The 11822-nt window shown below is 42.2% G+C and overlaps 1 protein-coding gene across 1 annotated transcript in view; it reads right to left on the minus strand.

The window, feature by feature from the left end:
* wdr95 (WD40 repeat domain 95) overlaps window positions 1-11314 on the minus strand; it is a 29572-nt gene extending 18258 nt beyond the window's left edge. Inside the window, exons 1-10 of the mRNA XM_047392357.1 lie at window positions 11127-11314; window positions 10941-10994; window positions 10774-10857; window positions 10026-10091; window positions 9348-9578; window positions 8404-8480; window positions 8223-8315; window positions 8097-8142; window positions 7209-7255; window positions 5822-5939 (exon numbers count right to left, since the gene is read on the minus strand). Coding sequence (XP_047248313.1) covers window positions 5822-5939; window positions 7209-7255; window positions 8097-8142; window positions 8223-8315; window positions 8404-8480; window positions 9348-9578; window positions 10026-10091; window positions 10774-10857; window positions 10941-10994; window positions 11127-11138 — 828 coding nt within the window. The 5' untranslated portion in view covers window positions 11139-11314. The remainder of the gene's footprint in view (window positions 1-5821; window positions 5940-7208; window positions 7256-8096; window positions 8143-8222; window positions 8316-8403; window positions 8481-9347; window positions 9579-10025; window positions 10092-10773; window positions 10858-10940; window positions 10995-11126) is intronic.
* Window positions 11315-11822: the final 508 nt, after the last annotated feature.

Genomic DNA, 11822 nt, shown 5'->3' on the forward strand with positions numbered 1-11822 from the left:
CTAGGGACGTGAAATGTCACCTCGCTGGGGGGGGAAGGAGCCTGAGCTTGTGCGGGAGGTCGAGAGATATCGACTAGAAATAGTCGGGCTCACCTCCACGCACAGCGTGGGCTCTGGAACCCATCTCCTCGAGAGGGGCTGGACTCTCTTCTACTCTGGAGTGGCCCACAGAGAGAGGCGGCGGGCTGGGGTGGGTTTGCTTGTTGCCCCCCATTTCAGCCGTCTCATGTTGAGGTTTACCCCAGTGGATGAGAGGGTCACATCCCTGCGCCCTCGGGTTGGGGACAGGTCTCTGACTGTCGTTTCAGCCTACGGGCCGAGCGGTAGTGCGGAGTACACGGCTTTCTTGGCGTCCCTGTCGGGGGTGCTGGATAGTGCCCCTCCCGGGGACTCCATTATTCTGCTGGGGGACTTCAACGTCCACGTGGGAAATGACAGTGACACCTGGAGAGCCGTGATCGGGAGGAACGGCCTCCCCGATCTGAATCCGAGTGGTGCTTTGTTATTGGACTTCTGTGCTAGTCACGGATTGTCCATAATGAACACCATGTTCAAACATAAGGGTGTCCATCAGTGCACTTGGTACCAGGACACCCTAGGCAGGAGGTCAATGATCAACTTTGTTGTGGTATCATCAGACCTTCGGCCGCATGTTTTGGACACTCAGGTGAAGAGAGGGGCTGAGCTGTCCACTGATCACCACCTGGTGGTGAGTTAGATCCGCTGGAGGAGGAGAAAGCCGGACAGACTTGGCAGGCCCAAGCGCATAGTGAGGGTCTGCTGGTAATGTCTGGCGGAGCCCTCGGCCAGGGATGTATTCAACTCCCACCTCTGGGAGACGTTTGACCAGATTCCGGGGGATGTTGGAGACATAGAATCCGAGTGGACCATGTTCTCCGCATCTATTGTCAATGCTGCTGCCCGTAGCTGCGGCCGTAAGGTCTGCGGTTCCTGTCGCGGCGGCAATCCCAGGCCCCGGTGGTGGACACCGGCAGTAAGGGACGTTGTTAAGCTGAAGAAGGAGTCCTATCGGCTGTGGTTGGCTTGTGGGACTCCTGAGGCGGCTGACGGGTACCGTGAGGCCAAGCGTGCCGCGGCCCAGGCTGTGGCAGAGGCAAAAACTCGGGCCTGGGAGGAGTTCGGTGAGGCCGTGGAGAAGGAATACTGGTTGGCCTAAAGCAATTCTGGCAAACCGTCCAGCTCCTCAGGAGGGGGAAACAGAGCTTCACCAACACTGTTTACAGTGGGGGTGGGAGGCTGATGACCTCGACTGAGGACATTATTGGGCGGTGGAAGGAGTACTTTGAGGATTTCCTCAATCCTGCCATCCTGCATTCCCTAGTGGAAACAGAAGCTGGGGACTCGGGGTTGGACTCTTTCATCACCAAGGCTGAAGTCACTGAGGTGGTTAAAAAGCTCCGCGGTGGAAGGGCTTTGGGGGTGGATGAGATCTGCCCTGAGTACCTCAAATCTCTGGATGTTATGGGGCTGTCATGATTGACACACCTCTTCAACATTGCGTAGCAGTTGGAGACAGTGCCTCTTACTGGCATAAGAAGGGTGACCGGAGGGTGTGTTCCAACTACAGGGGGATCACACTCCTCAGCCTCCCTGGTAAGGCCTATGCCAGGGTATTGGAGAGGATAGTCCGGCCGATAGTCGAACCTCGGCTTCAGGAGGAGCAGTGTGGTTTTTGTCCCGGCCGTGGAACACTGGACCAGCACTATAAACTCTACAGGGTACTTGAGAGTTCATGGGAGTTTGCCCAACCGGTCCACATGTGTTTTGTGGACCTGGAGAAAGCATTCAACTGTGTCCCTCATGATGCTTTGTGGGGGGTACTCCAGGAGTATTGAATTGGGGGCCTTTTATTAGGGGCCATCCAGTCCCTGTACAAGCGGAGCAGGAGTTTGGTCCACATTGCCGGTAATAAGTCAGAACTGTTCCTGGTGCATGCTGGACTCAGACAGGGCTGCCCTTTGTCACCGGTCCCATTCATAACTTTTATGGACAGGATTTCTAGGCGCAGCCAAGGGCCGGAAGGGGTCTGGTTTGGGGACCGGTGGATTTCGTCTCTTCTTTTTGCAGATGACGTGGTCCTGCTGGCCCTCTCTAGCCAAGACCTACAGCATGCGCTGGGGCGTTTCGCAGCCGAGTGTGAAGCGGCTGGGATGAAGATCAGCCCCTCCAAGTCTGAGGCCGTGGTCCTTGACCGGAAAAGTGTGGATTGTCCTCTTTAAGTTGGAGGGGAGTTCCTGCCTCAAGTGGAGGAGTTCAAGTATCTTGGGGTCTTGTTCACGAGTGAGGGAAGAACGGAGCGGGAGATCAACAGACGGATCGGTGCGGCTGCCGCAGTAATGGGGGCACTGTGCCGGTCCGTTGTGGTGAAGAGAGAGCTGAGCCGAAAAGCGAAGGTCTCGATTTACCGGTCGGTCTATGTTCCTACCGTCACCTATGGCCATGAACTTTGGGTCATGACCGAAAGAACGAGATCCCGGATACAAGCGGCTGAAATGAGCTTCCTCCGTAGGGTGGCCAGGCACTCCCTTAGAGATAGGGTGAGGAGCTCGGCCATCCGGGAGGGGCTTGGAGTAGAGCCGCTGCTCCTCTACATCGAGAGGAGCCAGTTGAGGTGGCTCGGGCAGCTATACCGGATGCCTCCTGGACGCCTTCCTCCGGAGGTGTTCCAGGCACGTCCCACTGGGCCGCCCCAGTGGGACGTGCCTGGAACACCTCCGGAGCTGGGGCGGCCCAGCTGGAGGGACTCTGTCTCTCAGCTGGCCTGGGAACGCCTTGGGCTCCCCCCGGAGGAGCTGGAGGAGGTGTCTGGGGCTGGGTGTCTCTGCTGAGTCTGCTGCCCCCGCGACCCGGTCCCGGATAAGCGGAAGACGACGAGTACGCTTACGAGATGGTTTACAGCAAATAAAAACCCAAATTTAATTTATTCAAAAGGTAAAAATAAATATAAAACCAAGAAAAAGGCAGTATATTCATGTTGCTTGTGCATTTTTTTTCCCAAAACTCTTCCCTTCCACTCAACTGTCAAGTTGCAGGCCGGGCAGTCTTGTTTTGCTGCTCTGTTTCCTAGCAGGTTCCTTTGGAGGGTGGACTGTGCAGCTGCGCTCTCTCACACCTAGTGTGCAATCAGGTTCATCTGGAAGCTTAAAAGGAGGAAGCAGCAGATCAGTCGACGGCTGAGTGTCAACCTTAGTGGTACCTCCAGTCCTCGGTGCCTTGCTGTTTCCTGACGACTTGTGAAGAGATCTCTAACTTGTATTCTGTTCTTTTAAGGTGCCTCGGTTACCTGAATGCTGTTCCTGGACTGTCTTCTTTCACAGTCAAGCTCAGGTTAAAACCTCCCTGGATTCCATGTCTCCGGATCTGAGTCACACTCCGAGCTTCCGAACCCAAGCAGAAAACCCTGTCCACCCTCCAACGAACCAAACCTCCACCGACAAGCAAAACAAGCCACCTCCTCAACCTGACACCCTCCCAGACCAAAAACTCAATTTTCACCGTAAGCAGCTATTCACTCTTACAATTCCTCTCTGCTTCTGGTCAACTATCTCACGCTAATTCTCTTCCTAGAAGGTGAGGCTGAACTGGTCCCTAAAGGTTCCTGCCATACCGAATATTATTACTGCACAAAAAATAAAACCTGTAAAATGATCAGCTGTCTCAAGTTTCTGCATGTAGGTCAAAAGAATTGAAAAAACTATGACATCAACTTTTCATTAAGATGCTTTGAAACGCCACCGTAGACAATCTATTTCTTTAGCAATAACCTTTTGAGGCTTATCTATCTTGTGGAGAGTATCTGGTGTACAACTGTTTAGTCTTCCTTATTCTTGTACTGGCCATAACACGATCGAAACAAAGCATTTCTATGTCAAAAATAGTTTTCTTCAGTTTATATACATTTATAAAAGATTTCTTATTTTCTGCTAAACAAAATTTTGGGTTTTCATTAGTGTAAATCTCAATCATCAAAATGAACAGAAATGAACAGATATACACTGCTCAAAAAAATAAAGGGAACATTCAACACATCCTGAATAAAATATTCTCATTGAATACTTTGTTCTGTACAAAGTTGAATGTGCTGACAACAAAATCACACAAAAATCATCAATGGAAATCAAATTTATTAACCAATGGAGGCCTGGATTTGGAGTCACAAACAAAATTAAAGTGGAAAAACACACTACAGGCTGATCCAACTTTGATGTAATGTCCTTAAAACAAGTCAAAATGAGGCTCAGTATTGTGTGTGGCCTCCATGTGCCTGTATGACCTCCCTACAATGCCTGGGCATGCTCCTGATGAGACGGCGGATGGTTTCCTGAGGGATCTCCTCCCAGACCTGGACTAAAGCATCCACCAACTCCTGGACAGTCTGTGGTGCAACGTGACGTTGGTGGATGGAGCGAGACATGATATCCCAGATGTGCTCAATCGGATTTAGGTCTGGGGAACGGGCGGGCCAGTCCATAGCTTCAATGTCTTCATCTTGCAGGAACTGCTGACACACTCCAGCCACATGAGGTCTAGTATTGTTCTGCATTAGGAGGAACCCAGGGCCAACCGCACCAGCATATGGTCTCACGAGGGGTCTCAGACCATTACTGACCCACTGCCAAACCGGTCATGCTGAAGGATGTTGCAGCAGATCGCTCTCCACACTGTCTCCAGACTCTGTCACGTCTGTCACATGTGCTCAGTGTGAACCTGCTTTCATCTGTGAAGAGCACAGGGCACCAATGGTGAATTTGCCAATCCTGGTGTTCTCTGGCAAATGCCAAGCGTCCTGCATGGTGTTGGGCTGTGAGCACAACCCCCATTTGTGGATGTCAGGCCCTCATACCATCCTCATGGAGTCGGTTTCTAACCGTTTGTGCAGACACATGCACATTTGTGGCCTGCTGGAGGTCATTTTGCAGGGCTCTGGCAGTGCTCCTCCTGTTCCTCCTTGCACAAAGGCGGAGGTAGCAGTCCTGCTGCTGGGTTGCCCTCCTATGACCTCCTCCATGTCTCCTGGTGTACTGGCCTGTCTCCTGGTAGCGCCTCCAGGCTCTGGACACTACGCTGACAGACACAGCAAACCTTCTTGCCACAGCTCGCATTGATGTGCCATCCTGGATGAGTTGCACTACCTGAGCCACTTGTGTGGGTTGTAGAGTCCGTCTCATGCTGCCACGAGTGTGAAAGCACCACCAACATTCAAAAGTGACCAAAACATCAGCCAGAAGGCATAGGTACTGAGAAGTGGTCTGTGGTCCCCACCTGCAGAACCACTCCTTTATTAAGTGTCTTGCTAATCGCCAAAGATTTCCCCCTGTTGTCTATTCCATTTGCACAACAGCATGTGAAATTAATTGTCAATCAGTGTTGCTTCCTAAGTGGACAGTTTGATTTCACAGAAGTTTGATTTACTTGGAGTTATATTGTGTTGTTTAAGTTTTCCTTTTAAGCAGTGTATATGACTGTTTTTGTATCAAATCCTGTTAATGAATGAGTTTCACAATTTCAATTGAAATTCAAAGTTTTTACACATTTATTCCCTCTGGAAACTTTTGACAGATACTTAATGCAAAACACCTGTATAATTTTGTAATTCTTTTAAATAAGTTACAAAAAATACACAAAATATTTGGACCTTGTATTAAAATGTCAATAAACTTTCATTAAATGGATAGATTTTTTTTTCGAGAGCTCTAATTTGAGATTAGTTTATCATAAATATCAAGATGTAAGAATTGCCTGTTATTATTTTGAGATGAGAATTAAGTTAAAAAAACAAAAAAACAACATAAAACCTTACCTGTGTCACCCAGTCATGATGAACCTTCCATCTGACAAATGTCACTTTTTGAGAAAGTACAGCATTTTTAATGGCAATATTAGGCACATTTTCAGCCTTTGGTAATCTGTTCCATAATCTGTGAAAAGAAGTTCAATTTTATATTTAGGTTTCAAACTGACCCTTAAGACTCAGCCTCGCACACCACATGATGTGTGTTTGATTGGTGCTACCTGCTGAGAGGCAAAGGTATAATTTTCCATTGCATACTGTGTGTGTGTGTGCGTGGACGTGGTGACATAACATTCGCCTCTGCTTTTTATTATTATCAGGTCTTTTACTAACTTGCTGCATGGCCTCAAAATAACTTGTCATCTCTGGGAGACATGGTGTGAGTCAATTTTGATGGTTCATTTCAACATCTGATTAACACCTCTTAACAGACCCTCAAAGACTTTGGGAAAAACTGCATATTGGATACATTAGGAGTTAGGTGAAATCAAATCAAGTCCTGGGGTTCATAGATAATAGTCTGACATTCAGCTCAGCAGCTTCTCTTAGTAATGGCTATATAATAAATTGAAGAAATTATAATTCTCGCTCCAAAGATTGATGTGTCTTGAATATGCAGCAGCTTATGTAAAATATAAAAATACGCAGGTGAAAGTGTTTATTTCTTGGCAGCTAGATTTTATGGCCAGATTGATTTTAAATCTAATTGGTTGGGTATAATGTTCTTACTTAATTTGCATATTTCTGGGCTTTCACACTGTGTTTTCAATGACCTCCATGTTTTCCAACTACTAACAGTCCTAAGATCGAGGCTCCTGCACACAGAAGACTCTGACTTTTCACCTTCATAAACATTTTTTCTAAATTATGGAAGAAGTTGGCCCAACATTTTCTGAAAACTAATTATTACACTCCTTTGACATTTTGTATCTCAGATACATAAGGTATCCCATTCATTGTTTTTAAAGTTTTCCCTCGTTTCAGCTCAACTCTTTCTGTGATGCTTTGATGGTTTTGTCAGTCAAATGATCTTCTGGTTGACATTACACCGAGGATAATAAAAAAAAAAACAATAAATACCTAATAAAAATATTAATAAAAATGCAAATGAAAGAAAATCATTTTTCTTTAATTTTCTTTTAATGTAGCTGTTTCAATTCATAGATACAAACATTAGTTGTTAAGCTGTCATCTATTGATTCTGATGTACCAGTTTTCGTCAAGTACTTCTCTGAGTGCCATTGCCCCAGCTATGAAAAGTTTTAAAGGTCACTTTGCCTAAGAATAACCAAACTTGTTACAGATGCAAATTGATCCACTGCTTATGTGTTTTCAGAATAAAAATGTGCAATGTGACTAAATGAATACTAGTACATCCTCATAAAAGCAATGTTACCTGAGGGTGTCCTCAGCAGTGGACAGTAAAATGATGGTAACACATCCCTGAAATACAAACACTGTCATGGCCTCCTGTGCAGACCTTTCATTTTTATAGAAGTTACCAAAAATTGTGCTAATGTAAAAGTAGCATTAGTTTAAAATGTTTTACTCAAATAATAGTTAAAAAAAGCAATTATCCAAAAAATTTCAAAAGCAACAGTTAAAACCAATTTGTTGGAAAGATTAAACAGTTACTCAAGTACTGAGTAATTGTTTAATCATAATGTCTGATTCATTTTTTAAATAAAGTAATTAGAGAGGCAAAAGTATTGAATTATGTACAAATTCTGGTATTTTCAATGAACATATGATAAAAAAGTATTAAAATAAATATTTAAGAAAATAGCAAATAAAGGCATTGAAACATACATTTTCAAATCTCACTGTTGCATAATAAAGCTTTTAAAATCAGAGTCTACAATTACTTTGTAGTGCAAATTACTTTGAGTGATTAGATAAACAGTAGATAAACACTTGATAAACGCTTAGATAAACAAATGCCACAGCAGTATAAGAAGATAGAAAACAGCATTTGAACAAAATATCTTGTGTACTTCTGAGAAGTCTCCCTTTGCCATGAACTGTGTGGTGTATCATGCCGGGTAAAACATGCTTGTTCATCTCTCTGTGAAGTGACCAGAAAGTAGCCAAAATTTGTACTTAAGTAAGTGTAGCATTACTTAAAAATAATATTACTCAACTACAAGTTTAACATATGCTACAGTAAAGCTATTCTTAGAAGTACACTTCTCTCAAAAAGTTACTCAGGTAAATGTAACTTGTTACTTCACACTGCTGCATATTGGTTAATGTCATTTAATTAGGTTTTAAAAAAATAACTTACCTCCATGTCTCCATATAGAAAACAACAGTTATCAGAACCAGTGTAGCTGCATCACAAAAAAACACAACAAAAAACATTACGTAGGGAACAACAAAACGTTTTTTGGGTTCTTCAACTGCAGCTCACCTGTAGTCTAAAGTTAAAGGTATTGTTCCCAAGGCACTGATCTGACAATAAGGCTCCAAAGAGGAGAGTTCATAGAACTGAATCTCTCCGTCCCTGAAAAATAAAATATTCAAGAACAATAAATATAAACCCAACGTCTCATTAATTAAAGACTGTAGTGAGGTCAGTTAGAAGTCCTCACCCTGTTCCAATCATTAGCTTGTTGTACTCTGACATCAGAGCGAAATCAGTTACCCACTTTGACCTTCTATGGACCTTCTTATTCAACAAAAAGGGAAACTTTCATGTGTTAAAAATATCTTCAACAAAATATAGTAAGTTTTAATCAAAACACAATTCACCATGTATTATAACTGTACTGTTCTCAACAACTACATTTATTAACTTGAGTGTTTGTGGAAAAGATAAATCAATAATCATATTTCACTAATAATTTGTCAGCTGTATCAGTGTCTTTTAAAGGTCTGTTTTGTTAGCATGGATGAGCAGACTAGCCTATAGAGAAAGGACAGCCCTATTTGTAGAACAGCAACTTGTGCAAAAGTACTGTAACATTAAACAGTTGGACATGTGCATTCAACAGTTTAGAGAAGGTCACATTAAGTTCACATTTAAAGGTCGCTTCTCTTTCTGAGTGTTCTCTGCATGTGGGTCAAGTCGGCCTTAAAAACAATGACACGCTCATCCTGAAATTTCACCCGACAGCCAAATATTCCTAACTTTTATTAGTAGTGTATATATAGTCATGATCAAATAATTAAAAGTATCTTGAAAACAATCTTAAATGAGCTATTAAACACACTTTTCATTGGGCACACACATCAGGTTTTCATTAGCTGTAGGTAAAAAATCATCATATTTCCAGAATTAAAGGTTGGAACACATCAGTCTGTGCGTAATTAATCTACATAATGTGCTTTACGTGGTAAATTGAGGTACTGAAATAGAATAACTTTTTAATAAAATTCTAATTTGTTAAATGGGTCTGTATATTCTCTTCTCTAATGTGTCTTTGTTTTACAAAATGTTGTTTTGCTTCCCATTCAAGTGTTTTAAGAATAGTCAAAAAAATGGATGAATTAATTAACATTCCAGGGATATTATTTTCTAAAAGTTAGAACATACAAACATGTGCTTGGTCCTCTGAGGTTTAAGTTCAGAACTCCATTGACACACGAGCCCATCCTCTCTCACAGTTAACACGGTGCCATCATGGGTGGAGTGGATGTTCACTATTGTAACGCCATGACCACAATCTCTCACAGTGGCTGGCAAATTAAAGGCCACCTGCTTGCTGCGTCTCACAGTTTCCTCCTTTGCTTTGTACTGCTGGAGCAGATAGGTAGAAAACTCCACCTGAATCACACATCACATCCCTGTCTGTTAGACATTTTCATCTAGTTAAACCTCAGTGAAAAGTGTCAACATGTCTATTTCAAAATATGTGGAGATTTATTCAGATACATCTTAAAGACTTATCTACCTTTACCTCTCACGCCACTCTGCAAGTGTACAAACAACCACTGATTTCTCTGTATCACAAAATGTCTAACAAGGTGAAGTGGAAATCCTTCACAGCATATTAAAGGTTCATCCCACCAATATAAGCTATTTAAAGACTGCTGTATACAGTGAACTTGACACAACAAAGACAGATATATCCCAAGCTACTGTGCTGTTGTCTGCTCCATTTACACTTGATCAATAAATCCTAGCTGAAATATTGTTACCAAGATTCCTGTAGATTCGTCTTCTTATCAAGTGTGCTCCATAATATACAAACACAACTTGAATAGTACTTACCCACGAAATCCTTCCTTGATCTGAGTAATTAATCTTTTTTAACAAACTGTGAATCTGTGCATTGCCCTGTGAAATACAAAAATGAAAGAAGAAAAATAAGACCGTTGTTTTTTTTAACTATGTAAATAAGCATCAACTTTTTAAAATGTGTTTTACTAACTATTCAATAATCAATACATTTCTTTAATGTAAGAATATTATTAAAATATGTTAACACAATTATAATCTCACTGAATAACATTCAACAAACTGTTGAGAAGAACCCTTTTTGAAAACCACTGCCCTACATGACCTGTGGCAAATTAGAATTTTTTTGGGTTACTTGCAACAACAACTCTCTTCTGTTGATCTCCACAGCTTCTCCAGAGTTATTATGGACATCTTGCCTAAATTTCAAACAGTTGGACTCCATTTATGAGTTAGGTGACTTCTGAAGACAAGGTTGCCCTTGATTTTTTTTTAGAGGTATCAAATTAAAAGGGACTGAAACAAATGCACATCACACTTTTCAGATTTTTACTTGCAAAAAGTTAGCAAAATCACAGTTTTGTTGTGCTCAACAGGCGCTGCTTTGTTTTTGTGTTTCACATAAAAAATCCCAACAAAATAGAAGTAGCAGTTGTATGACAAAATGTCAAAAAAACAATTGCTCATTAAAACTTATGTCAGGAGTTTCAAGAAAGGCTTCAGACACATTCAGATTTGCAAATATGTTCAATTGATATTGAAAAAATAGTCATCATCATACCATGTCAGGCTCCTTCAAGCACTTTTTCAGTATATGTCCAAAATTCTTCACATCAATGTATCCTGTCCCACTCACATCAGATTCCTTTGTACAAAAACAGTTTAAAAAAAGATCATCCTAGCACTAACTCTGCAGGTAAAACTTAAAAGGCACAATTTTCAAAGTACCTCAAAGGCTAATTTCAGTTTCTGGAGATCATCTAATGATATCTTTTCATTTACCTTAAAATGAAAAGAGAAACACAATTTAAAGATTTAATCACAAATATAGACATAACTTCAAGAAGCTCTTTAGGCACATAGATGAATCATTTTAGTTAGATATCAATTTTAGGTCCACAAAAATCCACTTACCAGGCAGTTCATAAAGTTGGAGTGCTAAAAGAAGAAATTAATGACTGCACTTTGATAATGAAAATCAGCAGAAATTATTAGGGCTTCACCTTTACATAGAGTATAAGCAACTCTAACGGCCTCAGCAGAGCCCTTAACCAGATAACAGGCCACACTCTTTGAGTTAAGAAGGTTTTCATTGGTTTCCTAGCAACTGATCCTTCATCCTGGAAGCCGTTTGATCTACCATTAATAAATAACAGGGATAAACAGCTTAATGCCTCAAGGATGTAACTAGAGCTGAAGCTTCCCTACGGTATTCCCTGAATTTTTAAGATAACTGTTAAATCAGTCAAAGTGATGGAAATGGTGAGAGCACTCGCATAACCTCGACTGCTTTCCAAATCCCTTCATAAGAGATGCATAACTTTGAACTCCTGAGCCTGCTCCTTTTAATCTGTAATGGCACATTGCTTGCTACATCAAGCAAGAGAGTGTGACTGTCATCTGCAATGGAAACCCGGAAACTTGAGCCAGTGCATCGGCAATCCACCCCCCTGCATCATTTTATCGTTCCTGTCAGCTCAGAAGCTCAAATTTGTATTTCCTGGGAAACCTTTTATGTAGTTGGCTCAACTACAGCTTGGTATGCTATATGGCTCTGGAATGATTGCCATTCCTGATGTACTGTCAGGCTGTGTGTAAACTGATCATGAA

This window comes from Girardinichthys multiradiatus, chromosome 18, assembly GCF_021462225.1.
Source record: "Girardinichthys multiradiatus isolate DD_20200921_A chromosome 18, DD_fGirMul_XY1, whole genome shotgun sequence".
NCBI classification, from domain to species: domain Eukaryota; kingdom Metazoa; phylum Chordata; class Actinopteri; order Cyprinodontiformes; family Goodeidae; genus Girardinichthys; species Girardinichthys multiradiatus.